The sequence below is a fragment of the Callorhinchus milii genome, unplaced genomic scaffold (genome assembly GCF_018977255.1).
Source record: "Callorhinchus milii isolate IMCB2004 unplaced genomic scaffold, IMCB_Cmil_1.0 Scaffold4, whole genome shotgun sequence".
In the NCBI taxonomy this organism is placed as follows: Eukaryota; Metazoa; Chordata; class Chondrichthyes; order Chimaeriformes; family Callorhinchidae; genus Callorhinchus; species Callorhinchus milii.
Genome location: NW_024704745.1, coordinates 2262925 through 2279476, shown reverse-complemented (window position 1 = coordinate 2279476; position 16552 = coordinate 2262925). Strand labels below are relative to the sequence as shown.

The 16552-nt window shown below is 49.2% G+C and overlaps 1 protein-coding gene across 1 annotated transcript in view; it reads left to right on the top strand.

Annotated features, from left to right (window-relative positions):
* LOC103189793 (neural cell adhesion molecule 2) overlaps positions 1-10401 on the top strand; it is a 274085-nt gene extending 263684 nt beyond the window's left edge. Inside the window, 3 exon segments of the mRNA XM_042334307.1 lie at positions 4948-5152; positions 8757-8873; positions 10217-10401. Of these exon segments, the coding sequence (XP_042190241.1) occupies positions 4948-5152; positions 8757-8873; positions 10217-10331 (437 nt within the window). The 3' untranslated portion in view covers positions 10332-10401.
* The last annotated feature ends 6151 nt before the right edge of the window (positions 10402-16552 follow it).

Sequence of the window (16552 nt, the reverse complement as noted above, 5' to 3'; positions counted from 1 at the left end):
TGTGATTTTGCGAGAGCATTGGGTAATGAGATACACAGAATCCCAGATTACTAAACTCCCAGATTACTAACTGAACCTCTCCGTTCTTTGAAACTCGTGACTCATGGGGCAGCGGAGAGGAGGGGGGGGGGTGGGGGGGTGGGGGTCGGGGGGGGTGAAGGGAGAGGCGAGGGGAGAGGGGAGGCTATTCTTGAACTCAGCAAATATTTTCCAGTATTTGCGGAGTCCTGCAGCTCAGTGGTTAGAGCGCTCGCAAAGCAAAGCAAAGAGGACCGGGATTCGATTCCCGGGCAGGGCGAAACGTTGCCCAAGTTTCCATCTATTTTATATATTAAGTGTACTTAATACTTAATATATACTTAAGTATACTTTACAGTATATCTTGTGAAGATATCCTCCCGATGTGAAACCCTCGCTCTGATATTTTCTAACGATCCTTGCATTTGAAACAGCGCCTTATCACCGTGGAGTGAGCGAGCAATTTTATTTGAGGGATTGTCGGCCAGGACAGCAGGAGAGAGAAATCACTGTTTCCTTGACAACAGTCATGGTAAAGACACTGGAGCACACGGTAATTGCTTCAAGAGAATAACATAATAATATAATAATCCCGGCATTTGCTACAGCGCCTTATCATTTTCTTTGAGACGTCTCACAGCGTTTCACAGAATATACTGCAAAGTGAATTGACTGCGTATTTTGTGGGAGAAACGCGGCAGCCAATTGCGCACAGCGACGTCTCACAAACAGTCATGGATTGAAGTGAGCAATTTTTTTTTTTTTTTGAAGGATTTATTTCCCCCGGAAAAGCGATCCGCCAATCGACTAAGAACCAGGTTCTTACTTACTGCTGGATAAACACAGAGGCATGTGGAGTAAGGAAACTTGCCCAACATTTTGCCCTGCCCGGGAACCAAACTCGGGTCCTCTTGCTTGTGAAAATTTAAACGAGAGAAAGGACAATGCATATAAACAGAAAGCTTTGTGAAAGCAGATTGGGCCAATGCAAGTCTGGCTCAGTCAGACAGCGGGTCAGAGGGTTGTGGGTTCAAGTTCCACGCTTTTTTTTCAATCCTTGAATTTGATATAGCGCTTTTCACGTCGGGAGGACGTCCCAAAGCGCTTCACAGAACACACTGTAAAGTGAATTGACTGCATATTTGTGGGCGAACGCGGCAGCCAATTGCGCACAGCAATGTCCCACAAACAGTCGTGGATTGAAAATGACCAATTTATTATTGTTTTTGGTTTTGGAGGGATTATTATTAGGCTCTGTGTGGAGTAAGGAAACTTGCCCAAGGTTTCGCCCTCTGCCTGGAATTGAACTCAGGTCTCTCGCTTGCAAAGCGAGTGCTCTAACCACTGAGCTACAGGACTCCACAATGAGAGATTTGAGCTCACAGTGTGAGCTGATCGGAGCAGTGAAGGAGGGGGAACAGCATGCCAGACCGAATTGCCAGATGAGCTGAGATCAGATCTCCAGAAGGCACACTCAATCTGTCACGAGCTCTAGCTTGGTACTGTGCACAGTTCTGGTCTGTTGAGTCCTGTAGCTCAGTAGTTAGAGCACTTGCTTCGCACGCCAGAGGACTGGTAACCAATGGAACTGGGTTATCAGGAAGATTGGTTGTCTTCAGGACACTGGAACTCATTTAGGAAACAGCGTGATGTTGTTATGGTAGAAGGACAAGAGCAGATGAGCTGAAGGACAACTTGCTTCATTCCACCACCCACTGCCTCTGCTCAGCTGGTTCCGGCCTCTTGTTTGTCCCTCGGCTCCTCCACTCCACCATCGGTGACCGTGCCTTCAGCCACTATGCCCCAAAACTCTGAAAAGCCCTCCTTCAATCCCTCCGCCTTGCCCCCTCCTTCCCCACCTTCAAATCCCACCTAAAGACCTTCGTTCTTGATCGTGCCTACGGTCACCTTCCCCACTCCCTCTTCCCCTGGCTCAGGGTCAGACTCCACTACCCCTCGTGAAGGGCACTGTGTAAATGCAAATTGTTGTTGTTATTGGTAAAACCTCTCTTGTGGTCTTGTGAAATTGCCCTCCTCAACACACCCGCCCAACGGGAAAAGTGTGACAAGATTATTACTATTGTTACTAATATTATGCATTGTTATTTGGTGTGAATGGAGATGGTTTTGTTTGTTGACATTAGTAGATCTGCATGATGGGATGTTTCCAATTTTTGCAAACGAACAAAAGCCTCACAGTGTTCAAATTAAATATTGTAGAAAATTACAGCAGATAATGGAAGCCGTTTGGCACCTGTGCTAACTCCCACCCCCGCTGGAACGATTCTATTCTAATTCTACTATAATTCTACTCTAATTTGACTATCCTCCTTGGGGAAGAGGTAAGCGGGGTTTCCTTAGAACTGAACTGGCTCCAAGGTAACATGCCTGGCAATGGGATGTCGGAATGGAGCCAGCCTTCTGCGACAGTAAACAGTCCAGTTCTCCTGAGCCAGTTGGGACCGCAGTATTCCAGGCTACTCACTGCTGATGACAGCACAGCCCGGCCTGGCTCGTCGGCAGGTCCTGGAAAGGCCGACCAGTCACTGGGGGCAGGGAATGCTCCCATTCAGCTCCTGATAACCCCGCAAGCCAAAGCCCTAACGGGGAGCGTGGTCCTAGCTGGACAAGCAGCGGGAAAGCTTGGCCAGACAGCGACATCAATGGCGAGCTCTGTGGTTTTAGCCGGTTAGACTCCAGCAGTTACCCCCAACGCACACTCTGGGCTCCCCCCCAAGCCTTGGCTCTTGCCAACCTGCACCTAATACTTTCCGGAATTAGGTAAAGCAGGATGAGTCTCGCCGGGGAGCGAGAACGAGAGAGAGAGGGAGAGAGAGTGTGTGCGTTCCATTCCAGCAATCTATCTCTGGAATTTCCATGTGCAGGTGGATGCATGAAATCTCTTAAGCACAGTGATAGGTTTCCGCGTGTGTCAGACACCCAGCTGACCCCCCAAAAATTTCGGGCGGGCGGACAAGCGAGTGAGTGAGCAGAACTTCTTTCTCTCTCTCTCTGTCTCTCGCTCTCTCTCTCTGTCTCTCGCTCGCTATGTCTGACTTGTGTTCTATGGCTTGAACACCAACGCTCTTCAACACATTACCGTTTCTCACACTGACACTCCAATCGCTGTTAATGTTTTATGTGACACAGACTGCAGGTCCCTGTGTGATTACACAAGATGTTCGCTCACTTAAGGCCTAAATACAGGCTTCTGCACGAGTGATGCACATCCAAAATTGTAATCAGAAGACTTGCTAAACTGGCCTCAGACCCCAAGGGATCTTGTGGGTTGAAACCGAAGGATTCCTTTGATGGAACAAAGGAACAGGAGGAGGCTTTTCAGCCCATTCAACCTGTATCGTCAGTCCATTTAATCCCATCTCTCCCCCACCTCCAACCCCTACCCTTTCTCCATATGTGGAGTCCTGTGGCTCAGTGGTTAGGGCACTCGCCTCGCAAGCGAGAGGACCCGGGTTCGATTCCCCGGGCAGGGGGCGAAACCTTGGGCAAGTTTCCTTACTCCACACACACACACGCCTCTGTTTATCCAGCAGTAAGCAGGAAACCAGTGGTTAGTCGATTGACAGATCGCTTTTCCGGGGGGGTAATAATTCCTTCAAAAAAAATAATAATATGATTACTCAATCCACGACTGTTTGTGGGACAACTGTACGAAATTGACTGCCGCATTTTGCCCAAGAAAATATACAGTCAATTCACTTTACACTGTATTCTGTGAAGGGCTTTGAGACGTCTCGAATACGTGATAAGGCGCTGGATCAAATGCAAGGATTATTAGTATTATTACTCTAGTCATCAATGGATCCATCCATCATGAGCGCATACTCTCTTCATTGTTGGCATCATCATCCTCAAATCGGAGAGGAACACTACCTAAAGATCCAATGGCACGATTCGAAAAGGTGTCCTTATAATAATAATAATAATAATCCTTGCATTTGATATAGCGCTTTTCACGTCGGGAGGACGTCCCAAAGCGCTTCACAGAACACACTGTAAAGTGAATTAACTGTATATTTGTGGGCGAACGCGGCAGCCATTTGCGCACAGCAATGTCCCACAAACAGTCGTAGATTCAAAATGACTAATTTATTATTATTGTCCTTGCCAGCAATCTCCCAGATACGATTGGTCATTGGCTGTTTGTGGGTCTTTGCTCCGTGCAAATCGATTGACGGGTTTGCCTCCAAAAATAATAATAATAATAATAATCCTTGCATTTGATATAGTGCTTTTCACGTCTTCTATACATCTCAAATGCACAGTCACTGCACTTTAAACTTATCCCTGTGAAGAGCTTTGCAATGTTTCAGTGTCGTGCGTTAACCAGCTCCTTGGTACATCCTCCCAACGTGAAAGGCTGGATTAAATCGTATTAAATTTCATCATGTCGCCGATTAAACCTTCTATACAGCGCCTGATCGAGCCGTTCATACATCTCAAAGCGCTCCACGGAATATACTGTAAAGTGGAGTGACTGTAGATTTTGTGGGCGAAACGCAGCAGCCAATTGCGCACGGCAGCGTCCCTACAAACAGTCGTGGATCGAGCGACCCACATTTATTGGGGGGGGTGGTGGAGGGGGCTGGAGGAGGTATTATTTATTACCCGCAGAAAGCAATCAGTCAATCCAACAAGCGGGTTCCTACTTACTGCTGAAACAGAGGTCTGTGTGTGTGTGTGCGTGTGTGTGTGTGCGTGCGTGTGTGTGCGGAGTAAGGAAACTTGCCCAAACGTTTCGCCCTGCCCCGGGAATCGACCCCGGGTTCTCTCGCTTGCGAGGCGAGCACTCTAACCGTTAAGTGCCGATGGAAAAGCAAGGATGATCTGAAGCCTTCAGAGATGAGTCGAGCTGACGGCCGGCGAGAGCGGAAGCGACTGACCTTACCCACCTCTCTGTGTTTGCAGACACGCTGTTCAGCAGCCTGGGTCTCGGCGCGGTGGTGGGCCTGGGAGTGTGCGCCCTGCTCGTCATCCTCGTCATCACCGACGTCAGCTGCTTCTTCACCAAGCAGTGCGGCCTCCTGATGTTCATCACCACCCGTGTCTGCGGCAAAAGCAACAGCTCTAGCACCAAAACCAAGGACGCGGAGGAGGGCAAAGCCGCGTATCTGTAAGTGATGGACGGGGAGGGGAGCGGAGGTGGGGAGGGGAAGGGGAGGACTCACAGGAGGGATGGACTGGAGAGGGCGGAGGTGGTGTGTGGGGGGGTTCAGGTCCAAGATACGTTGTTAATGGGAATGATGGGGCTCCAACCACAACAACAACACATCACATTGACACAGCGCTTTTCACGTCAGGAGGACGTCCCACCCGAGCTGGTGGTTGGGATCAGGAGGAGGTAGAGGGCAGGGGAGGGTAAGGGGTAGGAGGGTGACCGAAGGCACGGTCGTTGAGGAGGGTCTTGAGACGGGTCTTGAAGGAGGCGAGGGTGGGAGAGAGGCGGAGGGACTATGGGATGGAGTTTCAGAGGGTGGGCAGAGAGGCTGAAGGGGGTGTTGAGCGGGAAGGTATTGATCTCCAGCAAGAATCACGACATCAATGTATCCTGTACGCCTGCATGTGGCTGTTTGTGGGACATTGCTGTGCGCAATTGTGCTAACGTATTTGCCCACAAATACATGGTCAGTCCATTTCACAGTGACTCCAGTGAAGCGCTTTGAGACGTGCAAATTCAAGGATTTTTGAATCATTTATTTATCAAACTAAACAATTTTTTGAACCCCACCACCATCTCTCGGGTTCTCCATTGATGTCCTTGAAGCGATTCCAATTTCAGCTAGGCTCGGTAATAGAAACATAAGAGTCTTACAGCACAGAAGGAGGCCATTCAGCCCATCATGCCTTTGGAACAGCTACCCAATCAGTCCCACTCCCCCGCTCTTTGCCCCATATCCTTGCAAATTTTTCCTCTTCACGTACCTATCCAATTCCCTTTAGAAACTTGCTGCAGGCTGTGCGTTCCAGACCGTAACAACTCTCTGTGTAAAACCCATTTCTCCTCCCTCATCTCCCCCTGTGGTTCTTTTGCCGATTATCTTAAATCTATGACCCGACTCACCCGCCAGTGGAAACAGTTTCTATCAAAACCCCCCATAATTTTGAACACGTGAATTAAATCTCCTCTTAACCTTCTCGGCTCTAAGGAGAACCATCCCAGCCTCTCCAGCCTCTCCACATAACTGAAATCCCTCATCCCTGGTACCATTCTGGTAAATCTCCTCTGTGTCCTCTCCGAGGCTACAAGCCGGGTGGGAAGGTCGTGCGTTCAAGCCCCCACGCCGGGACTTTGAACTCGCAAGGCTGACAAGCCCAATGCGTTGCTGAGGCGAGCTCTGCATTGTTGGAGGTGCCGTCCTTCGGATGAGATGTTAAACACACCTCTCTGTTCAGTGTCGCGACCTTTAACCATCCAAAGCGCTTCACAGAATATACTGTAAAGCGAATTTACTGTGTATTTTGTGGGCGAAGACGGCAGCCAATTGCGCACAGCAGCGTCCCCACGAACAGTCGTGGATTGAGTGTCCAAATGTTTTTAAATTTCTTTTTGAAGGGATTATTACCTCCCGGAAAAGCGATCTGCCAATTGACTAACAACCGGGTTCTTACTTACCGCAAGGCCAACAGAACGTGTGTGTGTGGGTGTGTGTGTGTGTGTGTGTGTGTGGAAAAAGGAAACTTGCCCAACATTTCGCCCTGCCCCGGGAATCGAACCCCGGTCCTCTCGCCTGCGAGGCGAGTGTTCTAACCACTGACCTACAGGACTCCCCTATATTTATAAAGAAGGAAGACCGACAGATTCACCGTCAGTGACACAAACCAAATCCACTTCCATTTGTTACCCAAACACCATAAGCTCCAGCTTTGTGAAACGTACAGTGTATTCATTATTTGATTGGAGATGGTAAATTCCTAATTATACTCATGAGTTCTTAATATGCATGAGCAAATTTGGTTAATTAAGTAGTTGACTTTTCCCTATAACTTAAAAGTGGTTCAATCTATCCAGCGTTCAGTCGATGGGTATATTTCTTACTGGGCCACAGAGAAGGAACGCCTTAAATGGAGCGTGCAAATTAGATCAATTAGGCAATCGTGCTTTCTGCTTCTAACAGACTAAGTGCCTAATAAACAGCCATTGCATTAACAGGCTGGTTAATGCGATACATCTTGAAGATAAGGAATCCGCTCCCGATGTAGAATGGGAGGAGGGGATGGGAAGGGAAAGGCAGACTGCAGATTCCCCGCAAGACGCTGGGAATTTCAAAGGGATTTCTTCCTAAGGGATTTGCGATATTTTGTCCGACTGCAGACTTTTCCGTCACCCCGTAGCATAGTGGTTAGAGTGCTCGCCTCGCAAGCGAGAGGACCCGGGTTGAATCCCCAGGCGGGTCAGGGCGAAACCTTAGACTAGTTTCCTTACTCCACACACGCGCCTCTGTTTACTCAGCAGTAAGTAGGAACCCGGTTGTTAGTTGATTGGCGAATCGCTTTTCCGGGGATAATTATCTTTTTAAACAAAACAAAATTGGTCACTCTATCTGCGCGCAATTGGCTTCCGGGTTTCATCCCCAAAAAGTACAGTCGCTCCACTTTACAGTATATTCTGCGAAGCGCTTTTGGACGTCTCAATGACGTGATAAGGCGCTGTATCAAATGCAAGGATCCCGGGAAACTGACCAAGGACTGAAATTCCACCCAGTCCGAGACCTGTGAGCCCTTTTTCATCAGTATGAACCCTCTATCCGCGTGTGTGTTTTGTGTGCATGTGTGTTTTGTGTTGTGTGTGTGCATGCGTATGCGAGCGTGTGTATGAGTGCGTGTGTGTGTGAATGGCAGCCAGGTGAGTCTAAATGTAGCAGAGGTTTGTTAAAGGGGAAGTATCAGCCTGGTTCATTGGGTCGCACTCTCACCTGTAAAACAGAAAGCTGTGGGTTCATGCCCCATGTTGAACGTAGGCTGATAGTTCAGTACAGTACTGGGGGAGCGCAGCATTGTCGCTGTTCTTCGGATGTGACGTTAAACCGAGGCCCTGTCTGTGCCTGTTCAGGTGGACGTTAAAGATCCCGCGGCGCTATTCGAAAAGAGAAAGGAGTTTCTCTCTCCCGGTGTCCTGGCCAACAATCCCCCCAAATAAAATTGGTCGTTCACCTCACGGCGGTTTGTGGGACGTTGCTGTGTGCAAATTGACTACCGCGTTTGCCTTCAAATGACACGCTAAACTCCCGCGAAGCAGACTGAGACGTCTCAACGTGCGAAGACGCGATAAGGCACTATATCAAATGCAAGGATAATTATTTATTATTATTAAATGCCTTCAAGTCCTGTACGTCACACAGCTGGCTCTCTCCGACCTCCTCACTCCCCAATCCATCACCCAGCGCCACCGCTCGACCAGCACCGGCCTCCTGCTCGTCCCTCGCACCCTCGGCCCCACAATCGGAGGCCGGGTTTTCAGCCACTCCGCCCTGAAACTCTGGAATGACTCTCCCTTAGTCCCTCCACCTTGCCCCCCCCTCCCCTTTTCAAGTCCCGCCTGAAAACTACCACCCATCCTCCCCCCCTCCCCGCCCCTCCCCAGCTCAGAGTCAGATTCCGCCACTGTTAAGCGCTCTGAGACGCTACCCTGTGTGAAGGGCGCTATATAAGTGCAAGTTGTTGTTGTTGTTAAACCTCCGGTCTCTTTACCGGTCCTCTGTGGTTGTTTATTCTCTCAGCAAAGATGGATCGAAAGAGCCCATAGTGGAGATGAGAACGGAAGAGGAACCAATCACAAACCATGACGGGAGCCCAGTCAATGAGCCGAATGAGACCACACCCCTCACAGAACCGGAGTAAGTAGCAATAATAATAATCATAATAATCCTTGCACTCGATGCAACGCCTTATCACGTATTCGAGACGTCTCAAAGCCCTTCACGTGGCAGACTGCGGAGCGAATTGACTGCGTGTTTTGTGGGCAACAGGCGGCAGCCAATTTGCCCTCAACATGGTCTCACAAACAGGTCGTGGAGTGAGTGATAATAATAGTCCCTTCCCTCCCCAAAATAAAAAGAAATAATAATAATTTGGTCACTCGAAGACGTGATAAGGCGCCGTATCAAGTTCAAAAATTATTATTATTATAACCCCCAAGCAGCAGAATTTTATTGAGGCGATCGTTGACCAGATCAACGGGATATACTCCCTTCCCATTTCAAATAGTTTTTTGCGGAATCCAAGCAGGCTCGGACCTCAGTTTAATAGTAATAAAAAATTATAATAATGTCGCCTTAATATCCCTTCCCAAGGACAGCATCTCCGACAGTGAAGCACACAACCCCCAGAACACCCCCTGGTGTGTCAGCCCAAGACTATATACACGTTATATATATATATATATATACATATATATCAGGTCAAAGTATCCGGTGTGGGAATCTTGAACCTGCAACCTTCTGGCTTGGGAGGTGAGAGTGCTACCCACTGAGCCAGGCTGACAGATCCATTCTGGAGTGCAGTTTTGGGGCACCACACCATCAGGAAAGGTGTATTGGCTCTGGAGGGGGTGCGACATAGATTTAACAGAGTGATTCCAGGGCTAAACAGGTTCAGTCATGAGGACAGATTGCATAAACTTGGTCTCTATTCATTTCGCCCACAAAATATACGGTCAGTTCACTTGACAGTGTGCTCTGCGAACCGTCTTGAAACGTCTCGAAGGCAGATAAGGGCGCTATATCAAATGCAAGGATTATTATTATTAGTAGTAGTATTATTCCCCTGAGTTTGGAAGGTTGAGGAGTGGTCTAATTGAGGTTTATTAAAATAATAAAGGGATTTGTTAGGGGAGATACAGAAAAATTATTTCCTCTGGTGGGTGGGTTGGGGAATCCAGAACGGGGTGGGGGGTTGGGGGGAGGGGGATATCATCATAAAATTCGAGCGAGACCATTTAGGAGTGAAATCAGGAGGCAGTTTTTTCACCCGAAGGGCAGTGGAAATCTGGAACCCTCTCCCAAAAGGCTGTGGATTATGGCGGGATCCATTCACATCTACAAGACTGAGGCGGATGGAAATTTGTGAGGTCAGGGTATCAGGGGCAAGGGCGGAACAGGCTCGAGGGGCTGAACGGCCTACTCCCGTTTCTATGAACCAACTCTCTCTCTCTCTCTCTCTCTCACGTAACTCTCCACAGAAAGTCACTCTTAAAGGAAGACAACGGCAAAGAGGCCTTGAGTCCAGAGACTGAGGAGGTGTCAGTTACCAACGACATGACCACGCAGTCGAAAGAAGGCGGCAGCAAAGCATAATGGCGACAAGAGGGAGCTTTGTCGTGAGCTCAGTGAAGGAAGGATTCCCACCCCACACTGCACCCTACCAAACCCCCCCCCCCACCCCACCCCACCCCCCACCTACCCCACTCCACCCCCCACCTACCCCCACCCACCCACCTTGGACACCACCACTTGTAGGGATGAGAAGTAGCTGCTTGTGAGAGAGGCTTGAGGCATTACATACAGCGCCTTTTGGGGGGGGGGGGGGTGGGGAGGGGGAAACATGCACAATAACTTGCTTGTTCAGTTGTATGAGAAAAGCAAAACCGGCCTCGATTTTTTCTGGAAGGATTTTTGAAAAATATATATATATATAATTCCGTCTAATTTCTCTTTTTCCCTAACCCCCATTTCCCTAACCCCCCCGCCCCCGCCCCCCCTCTACCTTCCCCACACACCCGCTCCTCTTCGCCCACCCCCCCCTCGCTTCCCTACACCTCCCACCACCCCCACTCGGTTCATCCTCCTCCTACCCATTGTTTTTTGGCCATTCTGAAAATAAAAATGTACCATGTAAAAGCTCGTTGTGGAGTAAAAAGGTAGCAAATGTCTTTCTCTCTCTCTCTTTCTCTATTATATACATATATATATTTTATATATAGTGGCCAAAGTCTTCATGTTGTTATTCTTTTTCCACCTGCACTCCCCCTACCTAAGCAGTAAGTAGGAACCCGGTTGTCAGTCGATTGGCGGATCGCCTTTCCGGGGGTAATAATCCCTTCAAAAACAAATTTATAACAATAATAATAATAATAAATCGGTCACTCCAATCTCCACGAGTGTTTGTGGGACGCTGCTGTGCGCAATTGGCTGCCGCGTTTCGCCCCATAAACTGTACAGTCAATTCACTTTATAGTATATTCTGAGAAGCGCTTTGAGACGTCGTAAAGACGTGATAAGGTGGCTGTATAAATGCAAGGATTGTTATTAATGTTGCATTAGGCTCTACCTCTTCCTAAGTCCCAACCTGAGGGCAATAGACTTGTGCTTTTCCTTGTCCTCCTTCTCTCCCTCCCCACCCTCGCCCACCACGATAAAGTGGACACAACCTTTGCTGGCCTATTCCTTCCTCTCTCCCTCTCTCAGTCCGTCTCTCCAACTCACCCTTTCCCTCCCTCCCTCTCTCCCTATGTCCCTCCTCTCTCCCTCCATCTCTCCCACTCTCCTTCCACCTCCCCCATCTCTTTATCAGTCTCTCCATCTTTCCTCTCACCCTTCCTCTCTCCCCCTCACCCCTTCATTCCCTTCCTCCCTCAATCTCTCTTTCCTCCTTTCCTCTCACTCCCTCCCTCTCTCTCTTCGCCTTCCCTCCCTTCTCTCTCTCTTTCTCTCTCTCTCTTTCTTCCATCCCTCTCTCCTCTCTGGTTCTCTTCCCTTTTGCTCCTCATTTCCCAGAGGGCCAATTCCATGTCCCTTTCCTCCGTGTGTACCACATCCGAGTTAGGTGAGTAAGTGCCATAACAGTGTCACAAGGGATTCAAGCACCGGAGAGGGAGTGGGATTAGAGGGGAAGGAGAAGGCATCCTAATCTGAACTCCAATCCAAGCCCTTCCTCACCCTCCAAACAAACCGATCAGGAGGAGAGAGGTGGGGTGTTGTCGTGAATCGTGATTGAGATGGGATGAACCCTGGCTGACGGGGCACAGAGTAAGGGAACGACCAAACCCACGTGGGGTACCCCGACAGCTAACGGTCCCACAAACGGCCCGTTAAACGTCGAAACACGGACAGCCCCCTTGACTCTGCAGTTCAGGATAGGGGCAATGAGTCAGTGTGTCTGTCTGCTGTCTCCCGCCTGGACCGATGGGTTGCCTGACGGGGGAAGAAGAAGGGGGTGGTGGTGGAGGCAGGGGTGGGGGGGGTAGTGTTATCGCATGAGAGCGCGCCTGGCCTTTATTCCCATCGCCGTTCGGGAGCGTTTCAGAATTAGCAGAAGTAACACGTGTCTGAAACCCCCACAGAGTTGAGTTGACGCCACCCTGAGCCTTCTACTCGCGAGGCCTTTCAGATGGACCTTTCTCTCCCCGATTCCCAGCTACCCCAGCCGCCATCTTGAACTGTCTTGACTAGTCCCACCCACGCGAGCAGAACGACTTGCTTCAAATAATTAAATTATTTGGGATCTCTGTTCCAAGAGAGATTCGATTTAACTTGAGCACACGCTAGAAGAGTAAAACAATTCGGTCCAATTCGGCCTCGAGGCAGCGTTTCAATCGTTCTGCTTTCCTCAGAAGTTTTACTTGTTTTAATATTTTTTATTCTTCCTTCCCCTCGCCACACAAACCCCCCCAACCCCTCTCTCTCTCTCTCTCTCTCTCTCTTTCTCTCTTTCTCTCGGAACCGAGAGACGAGATGGGTCCGAATGGCCTCCTTCTGTGCTGTAATGTTCTATGATTCTCTGATTCTCAAAGTCAGGGGCTGCCTTCGTCCTGCAACCCCTCCGCCCCGCAGACAAAGAAAAAAAAACTTACGACACAGCTTTCGAGGAGAGAGCGTGAATCCTACTGCGTCATTGAGATCTGGGTCATTTCCAGAGCCCAAAAGATCTGGATCTTAGATTCTAAGATGCACCTTGGAAGAGGTACTTTAAATTCCAGCAAACGGAGTAAATTTCATCTCAGAGAGTGGGGCGGTGGTGGCGGGGTGGAAGGGGGTGGGGGGGGGCGGGGGGGGGGAGGGATAGGGGGGAATTATTGATCGTTCGAGGAGAAAATGTCCATCTTCTCCTCCGCTACCCGGATTACTGGCCAAAGGGTTTTGAGGCAGATGTTTTGTGAGAGTTTTTATAATTTGGCTCTCGGTCACATTTCTGTGTCCGACGACTTGCAGGTCTCATTCGTGTAAGTGGCAGTCAAGTAGACAGACAAGAACGCAACGTGTATATGTGTATGCGTATATCTACACACAGACCCGCTCGCAAACATACGGTATGGAAGCGGGGGGGGAGAAGGGGTGGGTGTGTAATTTGCGGCATTTCCAAACATTAGGCTGGCATTAGGTTGGCAGTATAACAACAACTTGCATTTATATAGCACCCCTCGCGTAGGGTAGCGTCTCAGAGCACGCGCGCACACACATACTTGTGTGTATTATTCTTCCCGGGTAAGTGCTCTTTTTTATGTTCTTCCCCCCCCCACCAATAAAATGTTGTCTTTATTTTGCCGAATGGCCCCAGAGCAACCCAACCCATCGATTAATAAGGGTTTCATTGTTTAATCGGATTTAAGATAATAATAATTAAACACATGAGTGTTTGAGAGTGTTTGTGGCCGGGGGACGGGGAGAGGGAAACTTTATTGTTTCGCCCTCAAAATAACACACAGTCAATTCACTTTACACTATGTTCTGCGAAGCGCTTCGAGACGTCTCGGCGTCGTGATGAGGCGCTACATTGAACGCAAGGATTATTATTATTATTATTTTTGCCGGCAACTGTAAGGCACCTTTCATTCCAAGACTCACCTTGGAAAAGGTACTTTAAATCCGAGTAAACAGAATAAATTTTGGCCCGGAGGGAGGGAGGGAGGGAGGGAGGGAGGTGGGGTGCGATAGTGGGGGGCAAGAGGGGAACGAACAGAGAGGTTTGCATTTTACTCGGCAGATCAACCCTGCCCTATGCTGCTTCTCCTGCTCTGCCTCACCCTACTTCACCTCCCACTCACCCCCCACCCATGCCCCATCCTGCCTTGCCCGCCCATCCCACCCTTTGCCAAGGTGGGATCTGAAAAGGGCGAGACATTAACCCGGGGTGCTACCACCCAGTGTTTGTCAATTAATGCTAGCGTTAGCCATGAAACACAGCAGCCCTGAAGATCCCCCCACCCACCCCAAGCACACGCACCTCACCCTCCATGTTCGTTTCCACCAAGTCGTGTTTCGTTTCCTAAAAGATTGTTTTGATTTTTTAAGCCTTATTGTAAAGTTAAAAAAAACGATTTATCACGAGGAGTCCGTTACAAAGAGATGTACAAGCTTCTGTAGATGTTTTTTCTAACTTGCTGTTCTTGCTCTTGCTGTATTTTATTATTATTATTATTATTATTATTATTGGGGACGTCTACTGTTACTCTGTGGGTTTTCCCGGAAGGATCTTTGCCTTCTAAGGTTCGTTCCTTTCATTACTTCGTCGAACCGGGAATCGAAGAGGTCTGTGATGGGGAGGGGTGAGGGGGTGCGAAAAAGACTTGGGGTTAACCCGTCATCTGAAGGGCGACACCTTCAACATGCAGAGCCACCCAGCACTGCACTGAAGCATCAGCCGGGGGTTGAGGGCTAGAATTGAGCCAACTCCATTCCTACCTTGGGGCTGGATCAATGCACTTGGCAGTCCTTCCATACCCTTGGAGGATGAGATGGGTGCTAAGGTGAGGTGAGATGAGAGGAAAAGGTCTATCGATGTGGCAGCACCCGGGGCCTTTCAGACTAGATTCAGGTTCGAATCCTGCCAAGTTAGCTAGCGAGCTGATCGCAGTTGAGACCTCACTTGTTACTGTTATTAACCCCCGTACTCCCTGAGTTAGTGAGAGGGGTAAACCATTTGTTAACCCTCCCCCACCCCTTCCTCTGCCCTTCTCCACTATCTGGAGTCCTGCCGCTCAGTGGTTAGAGCGCTCGCCTCGCAAGCGAGAGACCTGGGTTCGTTCAATTCCTGGCAGGACGAAACTTTGGGCAAGTTTCCTTACTCCACACACATGAGTCTGTTTACCCAGCAGTGAGAAGGAACCCGGTTGTTTATCGATTGGCGGATCAATTTTCCGGGGATAGCCGGATATTCCTTAACAATAAAATTTGGTCGCTCAATCCACCACTATTTGTGGGAACGCTGATGTGCGCAATTGGCTGCCGCATTTCGCCCCATAAAATACGCAGTCAATTCACTTTACAGTATGTTCTGTGTTCTGTGAAGTGTCCTTTGAGACGTCTCGAAGACGTGATAAGGCGCTGTATCAACCGCAAGGATTGTTAATATTATTTATTATTATCTCCTGGATTGGAAGGTGCACCAACGTAGAGGACAGGGTTCGACTGTTTTGCAAGCGAGTCCTAGAGTCCTGGCCTGAACCGTACTTCCGTGCAACACGTCGCAGTGGTTAATCTGTCCTCAGGGGGGATATGAAGAAGGTCCTGGGCTTTATGTGCAAATCCCCCCACCCTCCCCACCACACACAAACACACACACACACACACACACTCGCGATCTGAATGTCCGACCGGTGTAGTAATGAAAGGAACAACGTCACTGCTGGCGAGCAGGAGGGGCCCATAACATGTTCCCCCTCCTTTTCGCCAGCAAAAAAAAAAAGATTTTATTTTAAAAAGAGAAATATAACACGTTAGTCCGCTGGTATAAATCTGCTTTGTTTAAACATTAAAAAATGAACTGAATACACAAGGCGTGTGGAATTTTTATCGAATGATTACCCAACTCAGCATCCCTTTCTCCCCACCTCCCTCCCCCCACTCCCCACTCCCTCCCACAACCCCCACTCCTGCACCCCTCATTGCCTCCTCACCTCTCCACCCCTTAAGCGTCTTCCCCTCCCCCATTTAAGCGCTCCGAGACGCTACTCTGCCTGAAGGGCGCTATGTAAATGCAAGCTATTGTTGTTGTACTGTAACGTGTAGTGACTGTGTATTTCTGTGTACAGTTGGAGTTGAGGTACAGATCAGCTATGATTTAACACAATGGCGGAACAGGCTCGGGGGACTGAATGGCCTACTCCTGTCCCTATGTGCCTATTTCGTAGGCAAAGCACTGCCAGTCCTTTGCATAGAATCGTAGAATTATGCAGCACAGAAGGAGGCCATTCGAACAGCTCGCTGTGTAAGACAACGTCTCCTCATCTGGTCCCCTCTGGTTCTTTTGACAACGATCTTAAATCTGTGCAAATCCAAAGTACCGCAAGCTGCCGGGAAGTGAAGGAGAGCTTTAATCTCTGGGATTCTCAGCCCAAAAACCTCCCTCCTCTCTTCGAGCGATGCCATGGGATCATTCATGTCTATCCGAACTGAGCACGGGTAGGACTTAACGGTTTGACGTCTCATCCCAAGAACGGCGTCTCCGACAATGCAGCACTCCCACCCGGCATCTCCCCCCTCCCTCCTCTCATCCATCCCACAATGGTCTCAGACCACCCCCCCCCCACACAGACACACGCACACAAACCACCACTATCTGTGGGCAGCACCTTAAAAAG